The following is a 27,510-nucleotide window of genomic DNA, read 5'->3' as shown; positions in this document are numbered from 1 at the left end:
TGCTTTCTTGCTCTGCAAACTGACAGTTTTGCTTCATGCCACTATGCTCAAACGTGATTGGTCAATCATACCAAGAAATTAAAACCAAACACAAGAAACCTTGTCCCTCACCCCCAGATTTGCTTGAGGCAGAGATATTTGTTAGAGTTGGCCTTTTGGTTAAGCTGCTGAATAAACCGACTTTAGAGAGCAAAAAAAAAAAAAAGACCAAATATGTCTGTCCAAACAGAATCTAAATATTACGTATGTGAGTAAATGGATACTTTGTTAGTGACTGATACATGGGGTTGTTTTACATAGATAGGGTAGATAAGACACAGACAGAGGGCAGTCAAACAGGTAAGTGAAGAGGTGTGGGGACGTGGGCTGATGAGGTCTGGATGTGGTGTGTGTGATGTTTTTATTTCTTGATTTATAGGGCTGGGTGGCTGATATGGACATCCTGGTCTTCATATGAGCGTTTCCCTGGACTATATTGTATCCTGAGTTTATGAGGTGAAAGAGCAGATCTTTAAAAAAGTCTTCTGGAACATAACTAATAACAGGCCCAATGTTGTCTTAAAGGGTTGCAGCATAAAACCAAGTCAAAAGGCAAGAACGAGGGTCAAGAGGAAGGAGAGTCTCGTAAAGCTGTGCATATATATGTGTGTGGTTTTACTTCCTCAGCTCAAAGTTTCTCACTATATGAAGGTATTCAGACTCTGGGACAAGGTTCAGTATGAGGTTATACTGTAAAGGATAATCTGAATGATAAAATGTACAGTTCAGCCTAATAACAGGCAGTAAACAACCCCATTACATAATATGATGACATGTTGCCTTCAAATGTTGTTGTATTGTTTTATATCATTTTGCATAGGATTCATTGTATTGTATTATCTGTTTGTATCAGATAACTTGCAACAACAACAACAACAACAAGTGTTTTGATTTAAATAATGAAATCCATAAGCTGGATGTTTGGTCATGACATTTTTCAGGTAACACTTCCAGTTTTTATTGTTTTAGGCCTAAAGGTTGCTAGCTATACAAATCTTGCCTGTCAATTTAAATAATATGTCATGTCAAATGAATTAAAAATTGTAATGTCCACTGGGTCGTCATATACGTTAAAGGAATAGTTTGACATTTTGGGAAATAGACTTTTTGACTTTCTGGTGGCAAGTTTGACAAGAAATTGATACAACATAGTCACCAGAAACTAATCCCCATAAAAAGGGGAGTGTCTTTTTGTATTTATTTTTTCTTCAGATTTAATAAATATGACATATCATGTTAAAAGTTGGCTAAGGTTATATCTTAGCTGATTGAGGCAAATTTTGTTCCCTTCAGGTAAAGCCACAATAGCTTTTTCGCCATTTCCAATATTTCTGCTAAGCTTAGCTAAGCTAACAAACTGCTGGTTCATTCATCAACATCATGTTCGATGAACACAAAGTATTGTAAATCTTCTTGTGTTACTCTCCGTCAAAAAGTAAATGAACATATTTCACAAAATTTGGAACTAACACTGTTAAATTAAAATTTTATTGGTTAAATACTTTTATAGAGTAATTTACAAAAGTGTGTCTAATTTCTAAGACACACACACACACACACACACACACACACACACACACACACACACTGTTATTATGACAGATTTGTATCCTCTTGTAATATAAACTCTCAGTATTAGTTTGAGTTCTTTCAGCACCAATCTATAACTACGGTCAAGGGAGCAACCATTCACACAGGGGAAATGTTTTCTTTGCCATGATGCAAGTTTGGACACATAATACACATACACATACACACACACACACACACACACACACACACACACACACACACACACACACACACATTTCCTTCCCCTGCCAAGTTGTAGCAATGTAGAGGCCAGCAGAGCAGCAGCCACTGATAGAGGCCTTGATAAGACTCATTTCAAACGGCTGCAGTCTCTGAACCTGTGTGCTCTGTGTGCCAAGGACACCATTTACCTTACATAACAGCCATTCTGGGTCACTGACACATCCATCCATGCAATTTAGTTTCCTCTAGAGCTATGTGCACCTTGACATCAGCTTCCTTGTCACATGTATCATATATATCGCTCCAACACCATCTCTTCCCTGTGTGTGTGTGTGTGTGTGTGTGTGTGTGTGTGTGTGTGTGTGTGTGTGTGTGTGTGTGTGTGTGTGTGTGTGTGTGTGTGTGTGTGAAGGGTTTTTTATGTTTTATATTCATGATATGTATTCAGTCCGTGTTGCCAGTCACATGCTAAATGACCACTGGGAGTCCTCGGAAGGGTGTCACTGTGCAGCTGTCACATGAAAGAAGATTAAGACTGAGACCGACTCTCTCGCTGCCTTCTGTGCCTTGCCAGCATGACCCAAAAAATATTTTCCTGTTGACTAGCATTGGTGGTTTGATTGTTCATTTTGATTGCAGTGACTTTCAAAATTGTTTAAAGATTAAAACTATCTTGAAATTTCTCTTGAAATTTGGTGTGTATTTGATCCCTTGTGCTTGGTAATATATCTTAATACAATGCTAAAATAAATAAAGGAACACTTCATCTTAACAGTACTAACAGTAATTACTCTTAGAAGGTCATTGGTGTCCATGTTTCTGACCAAACTTTCACCATGTGGGTGACATGAGTACTCTACTGTAGGCAGTTAATGGATGACAAAGGCATTGATGAATTGATTGGTCCTACAGTATTGTCCCCCTCACCTTACTCTAATGGGCACCTATAGAGTCATTATGTATCATTGCATTGGCACCACCGTGATAAAATTCACTCAAGTTGGATTTTTTTTACTTAGATTTTTGGTGTGGTTTTGAATCCAGCCCCTCAATTTTCCTCAAAGAGACTTTGACATTTATTACATGTCCTCACCTACAGGTCAGGAAATGGAAGATGCTGGCTCGCCATCACGGTGATGGTACAAGCAAGCAGAAAGAAGCGGAGTCAGATGTCCACCTGGGCGGGTGTCAGTCGTGGGGGGTCCACGCCTCACCCTACCTGGCCAGCCCTGTCATGCTAGAGTGCTCCATCTGCAGCGGGCCCTACATCAGCTACACCCTGGAGGAACCCTGGCAGCCACGGCAACGCACACAGGCAAGCTTATTGTGCTTACAGACAATTATATTACTAACGCTTATTTCAGGAAATCCGCAAGACTGCATGGACTGTGAACGTCTCATATTATGCAATAGATGTTGGCAGTGGACGGTTGAAGATTGTTTTGTCTTGAAAACTCCGGTGGGTAATTTTATGATGACATCTATTGGGAGATGATAGAAAAAAAAGGAGGATGTTCTTTTTGAGGGAGAGTACGACAGTCAAAGGTACAAGATGAAACAGTAAAAAGATAAGCCAAAGCACATTGTCCACAGGGGACGCCAAAATTGACATGAAATAGATGTCTCGTAAATATGAGCCTATTATACGTCGTTATTTCTGTACATTTGTAAGAGCTTATTTCAGCTTCTGACCTTCTCCTTTGATTGTATTTGTCTGTTACCTAAGTTTTCATGCCTTGTACAGATTCTTTTTGAACACCTGGCTGCAAATGATTTGGCCTCGTTCACTACAGGAAAAAGTTTTGACTACCACATTTCTTCTATTCTTGATCAATACCAGTAATTCATATTTACCATAACACGACCAACTTTTGTTTAATATCATGTCTTTTTCGTCATGAAGTTTCTTCGGTTAAAAACCTTTTCATCTAAGGCGTTATTGTGGTATGCATACTTTTAATCATTACTGAGGCAGATGTGTAACAAGCTGCCAAAGTAAGGCAAGGTTATACTTAATGAGTCTGTGCTTTGTACTGTTTTTGCACACCTAGCAAACTAAAACCGCCCCCAACCAGTCTGAGAAAGTTCTTATGTCACCACATAAGTAATCATTTACAGTTTAGTGTCTTGATGCATTAACTTATGGTAATTTAGAAATCTGACATAAAGAACAAATGATATATAGAAATATATAGTGTATTACGTTTTTGTCAATTAGGGAAACCTCGGTAGAGGTATCTTTTGAACATATCATTAATAAAACATTGTCATGTCTAGTTTTTCACTCTGTTTCACTGTGAAATGTTTGACTTAATGACTCACAGTCAAGGCCTCAGAGCCTCTACCTCTCCTTGACTCTTACACACCCAAAAAAATAGTCCACTCTTTCTCCTTTACGTAACAGCCCAAACCTGTGATGAAATATTAATAAAGAGAAAACCTCGACTCACCACCACTATGGAAACCACTCCATCATATCTCTACACTGAATGGATAAACAGGCAGAAGAAACAGAAAGGGGCATGAAGGGTAAAAGATGTTGACGTAAAGTCAGCATGCAATATGTGTGTGTGTGTGTGTGTGTGTGTATAAAAGTGCCAAAAAGAAGTGTAAAGATTGATTTACGAAGCTTGTATGTCAGCTATTTTAGGAATCATAAGAAGATGAAATGACCAGCATAATGGGCAGAGTGTTAAAAGCATTGCCTGTGAATGAATAAACAAATTGATGTGATTTAATTTACTCTCTCACACACACACACACACACACACACACACACGCACACACACACACACACACACACACACACACACACACACACACACACACACACACACACACACACACACACACACACGCCTCAGCTTGTCTTGGAAAAACACCCATGGGAGAACACAGAGTTCCGCAATAAGTTTTCAGAGCTGCAGCAAGGAATAGCAAACTAGGCTAAGACTGTATTTAATAAATACACTTTGAAGCGTGGATGACTGACAGCGAAGTCACCAAAGAAATGAATATCTGACATGACAGGAACGTCCTGAGATGCAAACGCTGCTGGTCCTGTGACAGCAGATTTACATTTTTTTTTACTGTATGTAGAAAGAAAAAGTAGGACACCTTTAAGTAGTTGCTATTGAGACATTGTGTAAATGACCCTCTACTCAAGAGTGTGTCAGAGCCATTCATCACGCCACGTGCAGGTCAGTGTGTTGACTTTTATTATCAAATAGGTCAAGTTCAAATCAACAGTCACACCTAAGCTGCTACACATGACTTTGAGTGTCTACTCCACATGCATGAAGGAATGATCGTGTTTCAATTTAAAGAAATAAACTAAATACAATAAAAGTTGACATAAAACGACATATCAAAAGGATTTCACAAACTATGTAAAAGCAGTGTCTATTTATGGCCATGTGTCTAAACATGGTTCATATCTTCACTACAGGGATATTTCCCCTGTTAAACTACAAGATTATTAAATGAAAATAATGGAATGAGAACATATGATTCAACTTGTCAAAACAAGAAAGAGAAGACAAAACATAAAGGCCTATACTGGCAATATTGTTATATAGTAACAGGGAATATTTATCTACACAATGGTTAATTCACTTTTCACACTTAAGTGCACTTTGTTTGAATCTCTCTATTCCTAATCATTTGGGGATTTTTGGACGAGTTGTGTAGTTTTACATTAAAAAATGCCCGGACCTGAGTGAGACCAGTTTGGTTCAGGACTTCAGTCTCTCTAAAACACACAAACATTTTCAACTCTCCTATGATTTATTGCACGAGTTACATGTTACTTTCTAGACTACTAAGTTAAATTAAAATCACTTTTTGAAAAGGTTGTGGCATCTTGAAATAATCACACTTTCTAGTTGGGGTCAAATGTCTTGTTTTCCGTTCCACCAATGAGCCATTTCCACCCCAAACCAATCTGATCATAATATTCAAAAAAATCTATGCGTCCAAAAAATTCATTTTTCACAATACAAAAAGATGTTGTCATATCATCTATGTTAAAAAGTCGATCTATTTAATAGAGACTATTTGTCCGTAGACCAGGTCTTTTTTGAAAACTAAATACAATTGCTGATAACACAGTTGTTCTTTTTTACTCTAGTTTGGTTTTGAATGCAACACCTCAAACCTTTACAGAAACAATTATTTATTAATTTAAGGCCAATTACCAGTTTTATTCTAGATTTCCGTCTCTCTAAAGCACAATCATACTCTGTTGTCATGTTTCTTGGAGCAGAGGTTTCCCAGCCCTTTCAGCTCACGACTCCCGTGATTTAAAGCAGTCTCACCCTGGAAACCCAGCCTCATTAAAACGCGTCATGTGGGGGGGATTCAACTGAAACTAGGGCAAGAACAAGTCTGGGTCAGAACCAGTAGTTTTAGAAATGCTGATTTAAAGCCTTGCCATTTAAAAACGTGACCTCTCTCAGTCACTGTGCTCTTTTCAAGAGCTGAGAGAGGTGGCCTAGATCTGATGTCTCCAAACGTTCTGGTTTTAACCACTTAAAGACAGAAACCTGCTCACTTTCATTTACCAGCTGTTAGCTTTTCAACAAAAGAGTGATTAGCCACACTTTAAAAAAAAAACTGGGAAGGTGTTTTTTTTCCAAGTGTTTCATCTGGGAAAAAGTAATGAGGAAGAACAGTGAAGGAATAATGAAGAAATCTACATCACTTTTGTTGCACTTTAATACTGTAAATACATGATGAATATAAAACACACCTTGTTGTGAACCACTAACCTTGTTTCAAACTTGGCCAACCTTTACTTATGAATTTGTCTTCCTAGGATCTTCAAAACATTATAAGCCTCAGAGCTAGGCAGTTACAAAGTGAACAACACCTTATTATTTAACTGGATTAGAACAGGACATGCCAAAACTGGTTTAGCAGGGCTGTACACAATAACAGAAGTGTGTTGCCCAATATGTCAGGTAATTTTTCTGTGTGAATACTATAACATATTGGTATTGAATCCACAGGCTGAATCTCGCTAAAAGCAGTATCACTATATGATTAAGGCATGTCAGAATTGTTCTGTGTATCTATAATGTCACATGGGCTTGTAAGAAAATACCTCATGCACTGGGTAAAAATCTGCATCCTTTATATTTTTTATACCTTTCATTTGCATGTCTTTGAAAGAAATTGCTATTTTTTAAAGTAATGTTGTTTTTCCTCCCACAGGCAATGGACCTGTACTACCACAATGAGTCAGACCCAGACAGCTACTGTTGCCCTGGTGAGAACAGTGAGTAAACCAGCCACTAAGACATTTTTTCTGTACTATTCTACTTCCTCCTGCCACGACACCTTTCACACACCTCTCAACCCCCCAATGTTTTTCTCCATCAGGCCTGATTCATTTCTCTTCAAGATCTTTTTTTTCCACCATCCATCCAAACTCTACCACTCATTCTCTGTCTTTTTTTTTCTTGTTTGTTGTTTCATATCCGTCCAAGTCTGATGTATGTTAGAGCAAAATGATTCAGCCTTGACACACACACACACACACACACACACACACACACACACACACACACACACACACACACACACACACACACACACACACACACACACACACACACACATACTCACAAACACACACTTTGTAACTTTGCCTTACTTTACCGCTTGGCTCTGTAATCCAACCTCTAAGCTACCAGGATAATAACCATTGTTCATGAACCAAGATTGCTATTTGCTGCATTTTGGAAACCCGTTTGGAAGGCAAAACAGTGGTTAAAGACATAATACTGAGCGCTGATCATCACACACACACACACTCACACTCAGTGACCTTTCAGACATCTGAATGCAGCATTTTTTTTCGAGTATGTTTCTGGGTTGGTTGCCAACCTCACATGTGTGTCACTGGGTAAGAGAGTCCCAGATGACTGTAAGTGACTTTAATTCCCATCATACCTCATATTGCCACCATAAATTCAAATCAGATACAAAGTACAAAATGAGTTATGTGTGCGTGTCACATAATTTGAATTTAAGTTTAGCCATTAACATTTTTTATTGATCCATTTAACTTTGCAGATAATTGTACATGTTACAAGCTACTGTTATACTGCCAGTTAGTACTACTGTTGCTGAGCTTCTTTTCTCTTTCTTTAAGATGATGTTTGAGCTCTTTTGGCCTTTATTATGTGAAATGTGAGCAGTGAGAGCAGGCATGCACCAAACAGCACAAGGATCAGGAGTCAAACCTGCAACCAGTGTTTGAGGACTAAAACCACTGTCCATGGTGCGCCCGCTCCACATACCGAGCTAAACAGGCGCCTCGAGGAGCATGATCTTTAGTGCATTTCTAAATCTTCATAGCTAACATTTCAAATGCATTTTTCATCTTTCTCACAATTGTTATTTTACTACTGTAACACATTTTGCTTTTCCACATAAGAACCACTAATTACTCTATTGAAAAGTATTGAAAAGCAGAACAGGTTTGTCACTTTGTGTCAGCTCTGCTGGTAACTGCTTTCTGTTTACTTTTTTAACATCTTCAAGAAAGAAATGTGATGAGAAGAACCATATTCGAATTAGTTATTTTTCTCTGGGAGAATGATCCTATTCATTGTGGTTGTTCTGAGTATTTAGCTGAGCTGGTGACAAGATGTTTCTGTGGCCTCGAATGTGATGCTGCTTCACCCTATTGTTCCCAGTTCAGTAATCACTGGCTTTGGGAGCCCTTTCAGTTGAAGTTAATCGCATGCTATGAGTCATTTAAGGTGCTGTAGTGAAGACAGAGGGAGCAGTAGAGCGAATAGTATGTACAGTAATAATAATTATTCTTAGTAGATTTCTCACATTCTAATTTAACAGAGGAACACATGTCTGTACTGCTCTCAGAACATTGGATCTTATGTAATGAAGAACCCGTTATAGAACACATTTCTATGTTCATCGCTGATTTAATAATGCTCTTGTTTCTGAAATGACAACAGGTTTATGTAACATGTTTGTGTGTGCACTCAAACTCTTTTGTGCTCACTGACCTAAATGATATCCACAGTACAGCTTCCTCTCTAAAGCTCTTATTTACTCTTTTCTGCCTCCATTCATGACACATGGCTCACCTGTGTCAACCTGCCCTTCACAGGCAAACATACACACCTTTACAGAGACACGCACATACCAACCAATTCAACACAAAGACATGCGTGTACTTTACAATCTATTAAGCACTCCCACGGCAAACTTTTTGACAGTTGACTGTCTGAACATGTTTGTTGTTTTTATACACGGAAATTATAAAGTTCAGGCCAGAAAACAGAACATCTGATTATGTAATGTGCTGCTCCCTGAATCTGTTTGACCTTCAACTTCTATCTATCTCTATAGACTAGAGGTCCAGGGGTTAAGAACAGTCCTACTTCACATCCTGCAACGCACCTTTGTTGCATTAGACCCCCCCCCCCCCCCCCCCCCCCCCCCCCCTTTTTTACTTTCATCACCTTGCTACCATCACTGTCCTGTCGAGGTGGAAAAATATGATAGCTGACAACAGCAAACACACACCAATGACCCTAAAATTTCTATGCAAAAGAGGAACTGCTTCAAATGAAAAATAAAAATCATGCTGCCGATCGTATGAACAGCAAACGTTTATGCACTGCAAAAAGTGAATAAATTGTGAAAAGTCATAATCAAACTATGAATATGAACACAACAGAAACTCTCAGGCCTGTAAGAGGGGTTGTTTAGTGGAATAGCTTAAATTTCAACCAAAGACAGATTTGAATGTGATTAATTTACTGATATACACAACATGAAACGATAGACACTGATGGTGTTTGGGCTAGTCTGACCTGCATTGTTCATGGATTTGCAACAAGTTCCCTTAAAGTGTTTTTTTTTCTGCTTCCAGAAGCATGTTTTCTAAGCTCGTTTCTGTTGTTGTATTTGTTTAGGAAATTCATATTTGTTGTGGAACAGGTCATTTTTTCTTAAATATAGCCATTATCAGCAACTTTTATGAAATGCTTCCACAGACATTTCAAAAAGTTGCAAGCAAACACAATGTCTAACTTGAAGAACAAAACTTTTATTGGCAACTATGTTACTAGACCTTCATAAAGCAAATCAGACAAAATCAGTCAAAAAATACTCAGAATATACAATGCAAATAATCTAACATTATAATAAGATACCCGACCATCTTTTTAGTATTTACTTGAAAGAAAAGTATTTCAGTGATAACTGATAAGAAGGTGAAAGGCTCTCTACTAGTTAAGAGTTTCTTGGTGTTGACATGTTCAGTAGTCCCATGTGAACCGCCATTCAATAATTACCTTGATTTTCAAGTTTGGATCTGTCCAGATTTATATGAGTTAATTTCAGAGAAAACACCATGAGACTCTGGGAAAATAAACATGTTGTTAAACAAACTAGTGAATCCGCACACATATCAGCTGACAATATTACATCCTGAAAATATCAAACGCAGAAAAGTTTGAACCGTCCCATTGGTTGATTGGCACAAGTAGGCCACACACACACAATGACAGACTGCCATGGCAAAATAAAAGCCTGGCTGTCTTCTCTGAATAGCCGAGGCCTTTATGTAACCGTGTCATTTGGTTCCTCACCACCGAGGCTCATTCTCATTCAACGCCAATGGAAGTATAGCCACGAACACCCTCCTCATCGTCCCCGGCAACTAGAGCAGCAACTTAACAAGACAGAGGGATCATGGGAAAGTGAAAGATATTGACAGGTTCAATGGACGGATTTCGTCTTCCCTGAAGACAGGGTGAAAATGGGCATATGCTGGTCTATGTCGTCACGCTCTTGGTGGGTGTGTTTAGGTACGTCTGTGTGTGTGTGATTTTTTTATTGTGTGTGTGTGTGTGTATGCTTATACCAAAACTCTTATGTCGTGCACCTCAACCCCTCAGACTCTTCAGTGAACTGCTTCCTGTCCTTTCACAAAATTGCCAGCTGTGTGTGTGTGTGTGTGTGTGTGTGTGTGTGTGTGTGTGTATGCATCTATGTGTGTGTGTGTGTGTGTGTGTGTGTGTGTGTGTGTGTGTGTGTGTGTGTGTGTGTGTATGCATCTATGTGTGTGTGTGTTTGTGAGTCAATGATGGCTTTGGCACCATTGACAGTGCCAATAGTGGGTTATATAACAAATTAGCCTCACACAAACACACACACACACACACACACACTCACACTCACACACTCACACACTCACACACTCACACACACACACACACACACACACACACACACACACACTCACACACTCACACACACACACACACACACACACACACACTCACACACACACACACACACAACACACACACACACACACACACAAACACTCACTCACACACTCACACACACACACACACACACACAAACACACACACACACACACACACACACACACACACACTCACACACTCACACACTCACACACACACACACACACACACACACACACACATACAACACACACACACGCACACACACACACACACACTCACACACACACACACACACACTAACACAGTCAAATAGAAAAGTAATATACACACAGCTAGGGTAATTGTAGAGCCTCCTCTTGTTTGGGGCCCAAAACGCAACCAGCCTGTAAATCCAGACGGGAAAGAGGGCCAGATAGGAAAACTACTGACAGAGGGGACCTTTTGTTTTGTTCCACTCCCTCTCTCGCTCCCCCTCTTCTTCTTCTTCTTGTCTCAACACCTCTCCCTCGTTTCATTAAACTACGGGCTATGATCGCTGATGCACACACCAGAGCAGAGCATCCCAGTGGAGGAGGTAACGTCTTCTTCTTGTTACCACTTTTAATCCTCTCTTATTTGCAATTAATTCTTTATTGATACTTTTTGATAGAAAAAAAAAATGTCAAACTAGCTCATTCCGACATTTAACTAATGACTTTGAGTTACTGCAAATCTCAAAACCAATGTAAGAGCTGGCTACAAAACACACAAAATAGTGCAATCTGAAAACAAGCTAGTTAGTTTAGTTCAAAACTCCTGTTAAAAATGAAAACTACAGAAACTATCCTTATGCCTCTTTGAGGGACGCTAAGACATGAAACATTTCACTCCCTGACGTTTATTTTTGTAATAATAGGGTAACATAGCTGCCTAACACTGACAGTTATAAAATCAGTCTTTCTTGAGTGCATCTGTGCAAGTTTTCAAGGGCGACACTCTTCCATGCTGCCTCACGCTTTCCCTGTGTTCAGATTATCTGAAAAAGGAAATTGTGATGTTTCACTTGTTTGATGCTTTCAAGTGCTGATAGGCGATGTCAGTGTGAGTCCCACATGGAGTGCAGCTGTAGTGTCAGTGCTGATGTATTGTGGATTAAATGTTTCTTGAAGCGTGCGGTGCTGCAACCTTTGCTGTTTCAAGGAGAAATATCTATTTCTAGCACAACCGTGTTAAGTTTTTTGCTGGTGCAGAGAGTCAGAGGAGTGCTTTTGGACACCTAGGGGAAGTTAGGAAGTACCCGATGTGCCCTCTCTTTCTTTTTTCCTTGTTTGAGAAAATGTGTGTGTGTGTGTGTGTGCATGAGGGTGTGTGTGCATGTTCTGTCAGGCTCTCTGCAGGTTTGTTTTTGCCTCCAGATTATGTGTGCGTGTGTGTGCATGCATGTGTGTGTGTGTGTGTGCTGTCACACTCCCTGCAGGTTTGTTTTGCCCTCTAGCTCTTCGTGTGTGTTTGTGTGAATATGAATGTGCCCTGTGTGTGTGTGTGTGTGTGTGTGTGTGTGTGTGTGTGTGTGTGTGTGTGTGTGTGTGTGTGTGTGTGTGTGTGTTTGTGTGTGTGTTTGGGCATCAGGTGTCTATGGGGGACAATTAATAATAGATTTGACCCAAGCTGAGGGAGAAAAAGACAACAGTTAAAAGTTGAGGCTATATTTAAAAAGTGCGGAGTCACCCATTCTCCAACACATGATGAGAGAAGTCAGGTTCTACAATTCTACAAGTCACTTAGCAGACGCTTTTATCCAAAGCGACATACATCAGTACATCTCTCTCTCTCTCTCTCTCTCTCACACACACACACACACACACACACACACACACACACACACACACACACACACACACACACACACACACACACACACACACACACCCAAAGACACATAACCCTGTTCCTATCTTATTTGAGTCATCTGAGGTGGAACCTTAATTGCTGCATTTTCAAAGGAACTGCCTTTCATAGGAACAGTTCCTCTGTTGCACAGTCACTCACCTTCTCACACAAACTCCCTTGTTCTCTCAGCTTTGAGCCTGCTCTTCACACATGTACGTATCATCACACTTGTCTTTCTTTTCCTTTGTCATATGTGTCCTCTACTCTGTCACAAACTCTCGAAGACCTGCTTAACATTACCCTCAGAAAAATGTATTGTAGCTGGGAGAAAAATCCCTGAAGAGACATGGTTAAGAAATAATGCTTGAATTCCTGTTGCTCCCAACGTTATATGCAAACTCTGGGATTTTTAAAAGGCAGGTTATTTTTTTTAATTCCAGTGCAGAATGTGAATGAACCAGTGGCGGTTCTAGACCACTTTTACTGAGGGGGCCAAACTGGGGCCAGTTGTTTTGTCAGAGGGGAACATTAAAGGTGAAAATAGACAAAGATGATCGCTTTTTAAAATATATATTATGCCAAATAATAGCGCACATCATTAAATACCACAACATAAAATACCATGATTTATATTTGTTTCAGTAACAGTATTTAATACTAGATTGTGAGTCCGGTTGTTGAGTCAAATACTGTGTATGTGTTATTAGAGGGGGCTCTTCCTTTTGGAGGGGCTGCCACAGAGGGGACCAAGCTCAGTGTTACAGGGGCCCCTTGTGGCCCCTGCCTAACCGCCCATGGAATGAACTCAGCAGGCTATGATGAAAAAAAACAGCTGACGAGTGAAGATCTGACACAGGGTCAATTTAAGTCAAATTGTTGCATCCAGCATTAGCTATAAAACAGTTTTCTGTTAATTGCCTGTTGAAATATCCCACATAGTGATTACCATAATGATGACATTGCAGGTTTGTTTTCCTATAGTAATAGTATTGTTTGCAAATGTGCTCCTTTTTCAGTACTTTTTAGAAAAAATAAGCCAACATTTAATCCATCTGTTCCTTACATGTCGATGCATTTTGTTTTCATTTAAATATCATTTAAAGGTTAATTAACACTTTAATTAAAACAATAAAAAATAAAAAATCTGCTCTACTTTTCGATCAACTTATAAATGGAAGCTATAAGAGCAGACTCTGAATGTAACATAACTCCGCCCTGCATGAAAAGCCATCCAACAAACCATGCATGAAACACTTAACTGTAGGGTGGAAAAGAATCAGAGGGCGGGATGTCTCCGCCCTGAAAAAAAAAAAAAAAAAAAAGAAGGAAAAATTCTGTGGATGAAACTCTCTAAGGAGGGGAATGCTGCTGTGTAGTTCGATAACCTCCCTGCCGAGGAACCCACCGCTTCTCTCCTGCTTCATCTTCTTCTTTTCCTTGTGAATCGGATAAATAAAACGTCCTTATGAAAGACAAAACGACCACCATCACTTGTAAGTAGACTGCAGATTGATTAAAGTCGATGGATCTCTCCGTACTTCTTCTTTAACACTTCTTTTTTAATGTCGATCATCGTATAGGGGGTATTTGAGAGATATTTCTTCGTTTTCTAGCCTTCTAAGATGTTTAAAGGCGCCTTTGTGAGGGTAAACCTGAGGCACACAGCCCGCTCTGTGTGTCTGGTGGGGAAGAAAGCTCTGGCAGACATACTTGGGGGGCGCCCAAACCCCCCATAATCTAGTGACCTGGATGTATGATGCTGTTGCATGAAGGCTCGCTGATAGGGGGTCTGTGAAAAGTCTCCAGAGGAGCCTTGGTAACGCTCGAAATTGTACTTGAACTCCAACTCTGTCTGCTGTGAAATGAAAACTCGGTCGGAGCGAAGTTTGTTTGTTGTCCATGGAAACTAAATCCGGTGTGTTTATAATATGCAAATTAGACGTTTAAGAGACCAGTAAATTGGTAGACAAAAGACGATGTTTCGTTGTTTTACGCAAGGTTTTAAGTTGTTTGTGTTGTGCATCAAGGTTCATTATATTGTTCTTGCTGTTCATTTTCGAATTCAAAAATAGTGTTGCATTATTTTCCCAAATTTGGATCGGCTATCTTTCATGTCTTCCTCTTCCATTTTTACGCACGGTTTTTATTGTGCTTTTAAAATGGATTTGGCATTCATGTGAGACAGACTTTCATGCAGGTGAAGATTTAAAAAAATAAATAAAAAAAAACCAGGTGCCTTACATAACCGAGACAAACTGAGCCCATCTGCGCAACTGTGTGCCAACTAGCGCACAACACACAGCGCGGAACAAATGATTCTGATTCTGGCATCGGAGTGATTTTGCTGCTTCTTAACGCTTCCACTGTGAGTTACAAGTTATAACATATTGTTGGTCTGATCTCTTCTTTTTTTCTTCTCTCACCCGTGGCTCTTGTTTGAGATTGGTGTGTTGAGAAGTTTCTCAGGCTGTACTTTTCCACTTGCAGCGGCTTTTTCTTGGCACTGAGCCCCCCTCTGCTCATGCAGGCTCTCCCCTCGCGTCTTTTGTACACCGAGGGAACTTGCGTCACTCCGGGTCGTTTTAATTGAGAAGCAGCCAAACAGTGAAGCTGATAGGGCTGGTTAAGAGGCTATCCGATTATTTGTACAGGACCAGGTTGCAAACTGAGGAGGGGTTGGATGGAGTGCATGGACAAAGGGTTACATAAACAGTTAGAGTTGGAGAACAAGCCCCAAAGTCTCAGTGTCTTCTTATATTGCCAGTATTTACTCCTGGAACTTAAAAGGGCATCATATGCTTCTAAGTGGTCGCATCTGGATGCCATTAGCTTATAGGATTTGTTTTGGACTTTAGACTCATTTTGTGAGTGATACATGGGCAGTCTCTATGGTGTTGCACAAACATAAGTGCAAATAGTACAACCCAACCTTTCATTGACTAGCTGTGGTAAAGAAACCCTTTTTTTTTGCTGCTTTTTCCTATGTTTTTTTTGACGCAAGCACATTTCAAAGGTGTGGCTATGACGCACCAGGAGCGCAACGGCCTCTGATTGGCCGAGCACGGGATTGATCCTTTCCTCACGGTCCATTTAGCAAGAGGAAATGTTTGCGGAGGAGGACGCCCACCAGGGGGGGGGCGGGGGGGGGGTGTCGCCTGTGTGTTTGGTGTGGAGGGGAGGGCGCAGCTCCTCCCTCATGGTGGTAATAAAACTAGAGCCAAAAAGGAGGACAGTAATATTTGTGTTTGGGCTGCTGATGAGTACAGAGCTGCTGTTCAACTCATCATCATGACGATCAAAACAGAAACAGAGAAGCCGGCCATGACTTACTCCAAAACTAGAGGGCTTGTGGCTTTAGTCACCGGTATGGAATCATAGCTAAATGTTGTTTTTCCCACTCTGTGGCCACAGCATCAATGGATTTATTTTACTGTTCATCCGAAAGTCTAATTTTTCTTCTGTTTTTTTTTCTTCTCTCTTTTGTGTTGCAGCTTTTATGAAACAGAGGAGGATGGGGCTGAACGACTTCATTCAGAAGCTTGCCACAAACTCCTACGCCTGCAAGCAGTGAGTACCATCTGACTCATATTATTGTTCTGCAGTCACTGGAGGGACAAAACGCTGAGAAACACAGGGCAGAAAGCACAGGGCAGAAAGCACAGTTATCTAGTGTCCTCTGAGGAAACTTTGTGACTCAATTTGCCTCCCAGATCAGCTGATTCAGATGTAAACAATGCAGAATGCATCTTTGCTTTGTAAGGAGATAAACTAAATACGAACTCTGTTTTTTTTTTTTACAGTCCTGAAGTTCAGTCTATTCTGAACTTGAGTTCTCCTCAGGATGCTGAGCTCATGAATGCAAACCCGTCTCCTCCTGTAAGTACATTTAGCGTTCAACAGTTAATTGTGTGCTCCTTCCTTTGTTTATATATGCAGAGATACACACATGTCCTCTGTTTATGCACATTGGGGTTCAAGTTCTGGCTCTAACATCCTCACTCTTCTCTTTCTTGCTATCTCCCTCACAGCCCAGTCCATCCCAACAGATCAACCTCGGTCCTTCCTCCAACCCTTCAGCCAAACCCAGCGACTTCCACTTCCTCAAAGTGATCGGAAAGGGAAGCTTCGGGAAAGTTTTGCTTGCACGACACCGCAGCGATGACGAGTTTTACGCCGTGAAAGTCTTACAAAAGAAGGCGATTCTCAAGAAGAAGGAGGTAAATTCACCTTCATACATGCTCTTATACGCTTCCGACAAAAAAGGGTGTCTCTTCTTTAACACCATGTCTTTGTTTTTCTCAGGAGAAGCACATTATGTCAGAGAGGAATGTGCTGCTAAAGAATGTCAAGCACCCGTTCTTGGTCGGCCTGCACTACTCTTTCCAAACAGCAGACAAGCTCTACTTCATTTTGGACTACATCAATGGCGGAGAGGTGAGTTTTGGCCAGAGACGATAAGAATAAGCAGTAGAAATGATGGAAGAGGAGGGAGAAGAAGCTGGGCTATTTAAAGAAGCAGCTAAGATGAATGTTTTTTTGTTGAGGAGGAAGTTTAAAAGATGGATTTAGCTGGAGGGGACAGAAGTTTTCCAACGGATGATTTCACATTAGAGGCAGAGATAAAGAGGAGCCACGGACAGACAGACACGGGGGATATCCTGACATGAGAAGCAGAATAGAAGTCATGTCTTTCTTTCTTTCTAAAGGAAACATCTCTCAGGAAATCGTGGGGTTGGGTTGGGGCAGCGGGAGAGGCTGTAGGCCAAAATTAGCTGGCTCAGTGTGTGTCTAATCGAGCTAATTTCCCGCGATTGTTGCACAAGCAGAGACAGTGCTGATTAAATATGGGCCTCATCAGGAAACAGGATGCATTTTCCCTCCTCTTGCTTCCCTTTCTCTTTTCTTCCTTGGCCCTCATTTCATCTGTCCTTCCTTCTACGACGTTTTAAGCTCTAGCTGTCATCCATTTCCTCTCTGTGTCTCCTTCTGTCTTTTATTGTTTTTCTTCCTCTTAATAATTTCCTATCTCTCCTCCTGGGATTTTGTAGATCATCTTTATCCTAGGTAACGAGATTTAAGGTTTTGTGTCTGCACAGACTCATTGAAATAACCTTTGCTCTTTTTTTCTCTCTCCCAGTTGTTCTACCACCTACAGAGAGAGCGCTGCTTCCTCGAGCCCAGAGCCAGGTTCTACTCAGCAGAGATCGCCAGTGCTCTCGGGTACCTCCACTCCCTCAACATCGTCTACAGAGACCTGAAGCCAGAGAACATCCTGCTGGACTCGCAGGGACACATCATTCTGACAGATTTCGGCCTGTGCAAGGAGAACATTGAACCCAAGGGCACCACGTCGACCTTCTGCGGTACGCCAGAGGTGAGAACGACATATTCATCATTCACGTCATGATGTCATTGACGTCATTCAGAATACCTTTTTTTTTCCCCCTGTGTTTTTATAGCATTCTGTTATATTTTGCCATGAATCTCACCATCTGTGCCACTTTTTTTTTCAGTATTTAGCGCCTGAAGTTCTACACAAGCAGCCATACGACAGAACAGTAGACTGGTGGTGTTTAGGAGCTGTTCTCTACGAGATGCTCTACGGCCTGGTGAGTGAAATCCCCCACACTTTACGTGAACTGTTAGTGAAGTTACAAATTTATTCTATACTTTTAAGTGAGACGATAAAAAAGTCCAGGTCTTATCTCATTTTTTAATCACGGTTTTACCTGAATCCGTGCATGACTTTAAGAGATGAAATCATGTTTGTCATGTGGATTCTTTCTTATCATTGTTTTCCAGATACTTATCACTCTCTTTTTTTTTGTCCCTCCTCAGCCTCCATTCTACAGCCGCAACACAGCCGAGATGTACGACAACATCCTGAACAAGCCGCTGCAGCTGAAACCCAACATTTCCAACGCGGCTCGACATCTGCTGGAGGGTCTGCTGCAGAAGGACCGCACCAAGAGGCTGGGCTGCACGGAGGACTTTGTAAGTGTTGGATCATGTGATTGTACGTTTAAATGTTCCAAGTGTTTAGGGGCATCATTTAACCATTTGTGTCTCTCTACAGATTGAAATAAAGAACCACGTATTCTTCTCCCCCATCAACTGGGACGACCTCAGCGCCAAGAAGATCACCCCTCCCTTCAACCCGAATGTGGTACGTTCCTTTTTGTAACACTCTAAGTCCACAAAGTCAAATATTTGCCTTTACATAACTAGATCCAGAGAAGGGAACATCCTTGCTGTGGATTAAATCATCTCCAATTATGGGAAGGTATTTTGACTGCTCAAGCCTCACTAATCCCTACTTGTCTCTCCTTCCCTCAGACGGGACCCAACGACCTGCGGCACTTTGATCCAGAGTTCACAGACGAGCCGGTGCCCAGCTCCATCGGCTGCTCCCCGGACAGCGCACTTGTCACAGCCAGTATCAAAGAGGCGGCCGAGGCCTTCGTGGGCTTCTCCTATGCGCCCTCCATGGACTCCTACCTATAGGATTATAACGCAGGCACTCAGTATGGACCCCAATGCGGACTCAATGGACATGAACTGGGGTTTTTTCCATTGACTTGCATCTTGACCCCACTTTACATTTCCAATCAGGAAGATGGATAGATCAGAATTAACCCCTGCAACATCTCTAAAAAATCTGTCTTTGCAAACTCTCCAACTCTTGAATGCATTTCCAAGTCCTACCACAAGACTATGCAAGCCACAATAAATTAACTTATTGGGGTTGTTGTCTATCTTTCCCTGATGAACCAACGCACAATCCCTTCAACTTCTACAACATGACTCAAAATTAAAGCTCTGCAGCCTTCCAAGGTCTTAGTGGAAGTCCTTAGCACACAGCCGAGGCAGCAAACAGGCAGCCACGACCAACAAGCACACACAACAACTTTTTTTCTCAAGAAGAAATCTGGATTGTTTTGTACAAGCCCTGAGGAGGATTTCCATCTTCATCCATGTAGCGAAACATCTTTAACCTGTCGAGATTCTGTCAAACCACCCACGTAGACCGGAGCTTTTTTGAGTTTTGATTGAGTAGCTTGGAGACAAGGTTCATTTTGGTGCTTTAGTTTCTTTTCATTTACTGTCTGAGAAGGGAGTCACTTGAGGCTGAATGTTACAGAGGGGGGGATGCTTTGTTTTGTTTTTCTCTCTGATGTGCCTTTATTTTTCCTCTCCATCAGAGCTCACATCTGTTGGGTTTGTCCATGTCGATGTCACCTTCTTGTTGGGTTTTTTTTTCTTTCCGACTTTTGGCGTCACCGGAGAGGAACGATGTAGCATTAAATTTAAACACAAGTTCCTACGTCTCTTACATGTGAGACGTAGGAACTCGAACGATGTTTCAAAACTTTATTTGCACATAAAACAATAACGGTAATACTGAGAGAGAGAGAGAGAGAGAGAGAGAGAGAATGAGAGAGAATGAGAGAGCACTGCTGCTAGAGAGAGAGAGAGAGTGAAGTGTTTGTGTTGTTCTTCTTGCCAACATGTCCCCTCTTATTGAGTCTTCCATTCGCCTCACATTAATGCACCGGCAGCCTCAAGCCGAGCAGATGACATGGAGAAGCTGAACATTCCATTTTAATATTGCTGTAATGCAGTTTGACGGTATTTAAGTTTGTTTGTATATTTGGAGTCATGTGTACTAGTTTTAATGTATATTGAACAAAAAATGACTAAAGGTATGCTTTAATATGTATATGTAACGATTCATGTTAAATGTACTGTAAATTGTAAAACTGTCTAAGATTTATGTGACAAATGTTTGGTTTGCAATAAAAGTTTAACTTTATTACATCATGGATTATTGTTTTCAATCATTGATGAATGGACAATATTTTCTTCATGGGTTGAACTACAAAAAAATGTAAAGAATGAAGATGCTAAACATTTACAGATCCTGACTGCTGCCAAATGTCCCACATTAGTTAAGAGCAGACTTTACCCTCCGCCGTGCGTCAGCACCTTACACAACGATGACGGTGACGTCCAAGCAGTGTGTGTGTGTGTGTGTGTGGACAGATCAGTGTGCAGACAAATTATTGACCGATAAAGCCACTCAATATATAATGAATTCAGCAGAGCAGATTTTTATTGTTAGAGTGGGCTATTGATTTTTCTTTTTCTTTGATGTCCAATTGCATCACAATTCAAGCAGAAATCAAATGCTGCTTCATCAGTAATGGCACGGCGAGTCAGTGTGTTGAATAGTGGAGATTGTGTCCTTTCACTAGACTTGAAGGTGGTGTGGAAGAGTTAAATGTTAAAGCAGGTAGTTCAACATTATAAGATGACTTGAGAAGGTGTTCTAGTCAAAGCCATAAACCTGTAAAATGTCCTTACTTTTCATGTGTAAAGTTTGACCTCTTTTGGCCTGAGAAGTTGCTCTTAATTCAGTGACTCAAGTTCAGCCGAATAACAATCGGAGGAAATCACCACTGATAATCAGTGTTCTAGGCCTACGTGATTAGAAAACCTTGATAGCATCTTATAGGCTAGCTGTTATTCCACTGTCTGAGATAATGATCTACGTAAATCCTGCATGTTTTATACATGAGATTACAAATTCTTTAAATCACTACCCTCCATACCTAAGCCCTGGTACACCGAATACACTAACTTACATAATGTTATTCTATTATTATCATTATCACCTTACTCTTTACAATCCCGTGGTATTAGCTTTTGGTAAACAGTAACTTGTTTCTTATCAACCATTAAAGCAAAGGTGCAAAGATAAGCGTGTAGTGTAGAGACAACGTGGTTACAGTATAGACTACTTTTAATTTCATCAGAGGACTTTGTGATCTTTATTCACTGGCCTGTTCTCAATAGTCTTTTATTTTGTAACTTTGCATGGGGCTGAATATTTGAGACAATACTTCTAGATCCTACTTGTAGTCCTGCACTGCCATCTGCTGGCCAAACCTTGAACTGATACATGACCAGTAAAGCTTCCGTTGTGACACAGATTAATCATTTAAAAAGGACAGACTTTACTTACATATTAAATGAATAAATAGTTGAACTGATAAATTGAATTAATAAATTGAGTCTACTATTGACTATGATTATTTCTTCTTCACAAACTCTCCCTTTTGCATTGTTTCTAAATGTGTTGTGTTTTCTCAGCGCTTACTGTATACTCAATCAATCAATCAATCAATCAATTTTTATTTGTATAGCATCAACTCATAACAAGTGTTATCTCGAGACACTTTACAAAAAGCAGATAAAATACCTTACTCTTTGTCTGTTAACATTACAAAAGAGCAGGTAAAAATATCTTACTCATTGTTATGTTACAAAAAGCAGGTAAAAGACCTTACTTATTGCTATATTACAAAGACCCGGCCTATCCATCATGAGCACTTTAGCAAAGCAGCAAAAGTTACAGTGGTAAGAAAAAAACTGCCTTATTAAAAGGCAGAAATCTTCAGCCGTATCCCCGGCTCATGACGAAACAGTCTTCACAGGCCTAGAGTGCGTCGGGCTTGGAAAGGGATAGGGGGAGAGATGGGATAAGATGCAAGACAATCAACAATCCGGTGGGGGGGGGGTTGTTCTGGCAGGCCGTCAACCAACGATCTCGAGGAGCCTAAGAGAGCTCAAGAGCTCCCAGGAAAATAGGTGGTTGACTGAGATTTACAGATAGATACATGCAGTAATATGATGTACTGTATATGCACAGAGAGAGAGAGGAGCTCAAGGTGCCAGTTCCCCCGGTAGTCTAAGCCTATAGCAGCATAACTGGGAGCTGGTCTACACCAGCACCAGCCCTAACTATAAGATTTATCAAAAAGGAAGATCGAGAGGAGCCCGATAACTGAAGGCTTTACCTCCCATAGTACACTTAGAGACTGTAGGTACCACTAGCAGGCCTGCATTCTGGGACCGTAATGTTCTCGAGGGGCAGTACGGCACTAGTAACTCCTTAAGATAAGATGGTGCCTGGCCATTTAGAGCTTTGTGAGTGAGAAGAAGGATTTTGAATTCTATTCTAGACTGTATAGGGAGCCAACATAGGAGTAATGTGGTCCCTTTTCCTAGTTCTAGTCAGTACACGAGCTGCAGTGTTCTGGACTAGTTGAAGAGTCTTTAGAGACTTACCAGAGCACCCTGACAAAAGAGAATTACAATAATCCAATCTGGAGGTAACAAATGCATGAACTAGTTTTTCTGCATCACTTTGCGACAGGATATTCCTGATCTTGGATATATTTTGAAGGTGAAAATAGGCTGTTCTTGAAACTTGACTGATGTGAGAGCTAAAGGACATATCTTGATCAAATAGAACTCCTAGATTCCTAACAGTGGTGCTAGATGCCAGGCTGATGTCACTAAGGACAGTCAAATCACTAGAAAAAGTCTCTCTGAGGCACTCCATGGCTAACTTTGGTGTGCATAGAGGACTCATCATTAACATGTACAAACTGAGATCGGTCTGATAAGTAGGATTCAAACCAACTTAAAGCAGTCCCTGTAATTCCAAGTAAATGTTCTAGTCTGTATAGTAGGATCTGATGGTCAATGGTGTTAAAAGCAGCACTAAGATCTAACAAGACGAGCACAGAGAGAAGTCCCCTGTCTGAAGCTAGAAGTAGATCGTTTGTAACTTTAACTAGTGCAGTCTCAGTGCTATGGTGGACTCTAAATCCTGACTGAAACTCCTCAAATAAACTGTTGTCATGGAGAAAGTCACACAGCTGATTAGCTACCACTTTCTCCAGGGTCTTTTAGATAAAAGGAAGGTTGGATATAGGCCTATAGTTAGCTATAGTTCCTGAATCTAGAGTAGGTTTTTTGAGTAGAGGTTTGATTACCCCTACTTTAAATGACTGCGGTACATAGCCTGTCAGTAAAGACATATTGATCATATCTAATATAGAGTTGCTAACTAAGGGAAAGACTTCCTTAAACAGCTTGGTTGGGATTGGGTCCAAAAGACAGGTTGAGCTATGAGCAATGACAGTGTTGAATCTTATTTAATCTCCTGATCTCATTAAATACAGCATTCGCACATATACAGACTCTGTTTAAACACAACTGTATGTTTTTAAACTAATAAACATAACCTGAGTGCAATCATTAAAAGTAGCCTCATGAACTCCAAAAACATAAAAAAAACAATGTAATTAGATGGCTAAAGTAGAAATATTAGTCATGTAAGTAAGAACAAACTTCATTGATTAAATGTTGTTTGGTTGCAGTAAAACCTCCTCTAAATCAGGTTTTGGTTAAGTGTCAGCACAAACTAAATAAAGATAATCAGAGAATAACAATTGACAGTAGGACGGATATAACTAGCCTATTTATAAAGACAGAAAAAAGGATTTAATACAAAAGATGTCAACTTTAAGTAAATGAGTGTGAGATGTGCAAGTGAAACCAGCGTTTTTCTGTTCCACGCAGCAGCCAGACATTCACTATAAATTTAGATTCTGTACATTTTGTCCAGCATTTCCCTCAGTAGAGTCCAGAGTGTTGTATTAAGACAGGGCTCACACAGAGGGGAGTTGTTCACACAGGTGTACTATTCTTCCAAACACGCAGAGCTTGTGGGCTCAGTTGGGGCATTTTGTCAGAGTATAAGTGTGGGAGCTGTGCAGCCACAGACTGCGGTGGCTGGGAAGCGCAAAAATACAAAATGTGAAACACTTTTACAAAGCTTGAGTCAAATTTACATTTTGGATAACTTTTTTACATTTTATAAAATACAATGACAGAAGCAAAACACTTTTACCAGGGACAAAACTCATTTTCATTTCAGAAAACTGTCCACCGTCCAACCAAGTCAGTGTCTCTGTTTCAAACTGATGAGCAAAGACTAAGAATTCAACATAATGCAGTAGAAAATAAAGTATTCCAAACAAACAATCTCATCAATAAGATAATCCTTTATTTATCCCACAATGGGGAAATTTACAAGCGATTACAATGTGATGTGATCAATGATTTCTCTGAAGTTACAAATTGACCATTAGTAACAAATACTGAATGCTGCTTTAAAAGCTGCTCCTGTCTGTGAAGAACTTTCATGTTCTCCCTGTGACTGCATGGGTTTCCAGGGGCTCCAGTTTCCTCCCACAAACCAAAAACATTTAGGTGAACTGGAGACTCGAAATTGGCCAAAGTATAACATTTAATTAAGAAAACATTTTTAATCAAAAACAAATTTTACAGATTTTCTTATTCCCTTGTTTTTGTTTAATGAAGCTGACAGGAATGGTGAGTTCACTTACAACATACAAGAAATAAAAACCATTAACATGGTGCTGGACAAAATGTTTGTATCAGTAAACAATGACGTTTTTGTTTGCTTGTTTATTTCTGTTGTGTAATACAAATGAATATCAACACTTTGCACCATTTGAGTTCTATAAAACATTAAGATGAGAAATAATGATGATTTTTTTTTTCCATTTAAAGTTAATACATGGGAATTTTCAACAATGGTCGAGTGGGGTGAACAAGCTGACAGAATAAACACCATGCTTTATCCAAAGAGGGTTTCAAACTGAAAGTCAAAAAATAAATTAATGCAAGAAAAAGACTGAAGAAGCTAGTCTGCCAGGTATAAGGAGCATACAGTAACACCTAATAAGTCCTGACATATATAAAAATTACATGACAGCTTACAGACAGCTAGCCTATTCCAGATTTCACTAAAAGCGACTACGCCCCTTAATTTAAAATTCACTCAAAGGAAGTGTTGTGTTTTTAATTTTTTCCTTGTTAGTTATCACATGGTTAATTTTTCAGTCTGCTGCTGCTGTGGTGTAACAGAAATCCCTCAAGGTGTCACTGTTTCCGTTCAACTTAATCTGTCTGTGAGGCAATAGCAGCATCAGTGGAGCATTTAATCACTCCACAGAACTTATAATTTGAGCCATCGAACAAGTTGAACCCATTCTGCTTCAGACAGTTAGCCACAGATACTCAACACTATTTATTCAAAAAGTGTGTTGAACGTGGCATAACTACATTTTAAGAATCAGGAGTGTGAGACTAGAAGTGGAGACTGCAGGTGTATTGCAGGTGTAGTCAAGCTAGTCTATTAGCTTTATTACTTGAACTGTCTGAAATTTGATACTGTGAGAGCGACAGTAGCAACATTGCATATAGCATAAGTCAGTATATATGGAAGCCCTTCCATTTAAATTTGTAGTTGTTGTTTGAAATGATTGATCTTATACAGCCTTGTAGTTGTTCCACATGGTCGTTATTGAGCCATATGCTCCTGAGGTTCCTGGAAATGACCCTGGATGGCATGGAACTACCCTCGTCATACCCATATCTGTCATGATAGTGCATGCAATTTATTGTGGACAAAGCACAAAAACCCTGGCTAATTTATGAATCAGTAATAATAATCTATATAACATGATGATAACTTTATGGAGGCTAAGGGTCATTCTCAAGGAACTTACAGATTACATATTATAAATAGGCTACAAGCTGCTGAAAATATGTGTGTACTTTCAGTTAAAAATAGAATAGTTAAGATTGTGACTACAAGACTTTTAGAAATGGAATACTTTCAAACTGACTGTGGTGATGCTTTTGTTTCTCTTTTCACAGATCTAAACACTTCTGATCAAAAATAAAATTGTTTAACTCGCTCAAAGCAACATTATGCAAGTTTGACCTCTTGGTAATCAATAGGTGTGTCTGCTGATTATAATATTTCCTGCTGCCTATGTAAAACATTATCTCTTTCATGTTTTTTTAAATAGGCTCACGTAAAGCATGAGACTAAGAAAAATAAATCAAGCAAATAATTGTTAAACCATTTTTAAATACAATATTTATCCAAAAGTTATGTTTTTGGAGGGCTGAAATTGCTAGCTTTCTTTTCAGTATGGTACTTAAGCCCCAGATTAAACCAAGAAGAAATGAAGAAATCTGTGCTTATTTTAAGGTGGATTTTGCAAAGTACCTTGTGAAATAAAATAATATTCATGTGAGAGTTTGCAGACATTGCTGCCCTACAAAGCCAAAGTGCAGTATCTGCGAAAATGCCAAACTGAAAAAAAATGCTTTTTGTGTTTTTTGTTTGCCAAGCGTAAGTATCAAATTAAATTTAACAACCAGTTATATGATTGATTAGTGATTTTTTTTTTTTTTTAAAGATTTATTTTTGGCTTTTTTTTGCCTTTAATGTAGAGATAGGACAGCGGACAGAGCTGGAAATCAGGGAGAGAGAGCAGGGAACGACATGCTGGAAAGTAATTTCATGTTATAAACAAAATCTTACAGGCCTGTATGTTTGGGTATGTGAGCAACGATTTATATGAACTGAACAATTGATTAAAATCAATTAATTAACACTGAATGCAACACTTGAATGCATTGACGAGACACATGTGACACACATTTAATTTTCTAACAGTTTTATCAGCCTGGGCATCAATTACCAAAATGTACTCCGTGGGAGATATAAACATAACTTTTGCATCTTTTTGAGACTTCAAAAGTACTCAATAAACGGAAACCACCACTGTTCTCTCTTTTTCACATGCAGCAGTCGTTGGATACAAATATTACTTTAAGATCTGTAGTTTTGTTT

The 27,510-nt window shown here is 39.9% G+C and overlaps 2 protein-coding genes across 3 annotated transcripts in view; one reads left to right on the top strand and one right to left on the bottom strand.

Annotated features, from left to right (window-relative positions):
- Window positions 1-20,733, top strand: part of sgk1 (serum/glucocorticoid regulated kinase 1) — a 34,907-nt gene extending 14,174 nt beyond the window's left edge. Inside the window, exons 3-13 of the mRNA XM_061052199.1 lie at window positions 2,894-3,109; window positions 7,009-7,072; window positions 16,412-16,487; window positions 16,721-16,796; window positions 16,949-17,137; window positions 17,223-17,354; window positions 18,058-18,294; window positions 18,434-18,529; window positions 18,759-18,914; window positions 18,997-19,086; window positions 19,257-20,733. Coding sequence (XP_060908182.1) covers window positions 2,894-3,109; window positions 7,009-7,072; window positions 16,412-16,487; window positions 16,721-16,796; window positions 16,949-17,137; window positions 17,223-17,354; window positions 18,058-18,294; window positions 18,434-18,529; window positions 18,759-18,914; window positions 18,997-19,086; window positions 19,257-19,424 — 1,500 coding nt within the window. The 3' untranslated portion in view covers window positions 19,425-20,733. The remainder of the gene's footprint in view (window positions 1-2,893; window positions 3,110-7,008; window positions 7,073-16,411; window positions 16,488-16,720; window positions 16,797-16,948; window positions 17,138-17,222; window positions 17,355-18,057; window positions 18,295-18,433; window positions 18,530-18,758; window positions 18,915-18,996; window positions 19,087-19,256) is intronic.
- The window catches only part of LOC132985078 (alpha-N-acetylgalactosaminidase-like), a 423,896-nt gene that overhangs the window by 299,073 nt on the left and 97,313 nt on the right, over window positions 1-27,510 (bottom strand). The gene's annotated exons all lie outside the window — the stretch shown is intronic.

The sequence above is a fragment of the Labrus mixtus genome, chromosome 12, assembly GCF_963584025.1.
Source record: "Labrus mixtus chromosome 12, fLabMix1.1, whole genome shotgun sequence".
NCBI lineage: Eukaryota > Metazoa > Chordata > Actinopteri > Labriformes > Labridae > Labrus > Labrus mixtus.
Note: the sequence above shows the minus strand (reverse complement) of the source record. Positions and strands in the feature narration are given on the sequence as shown.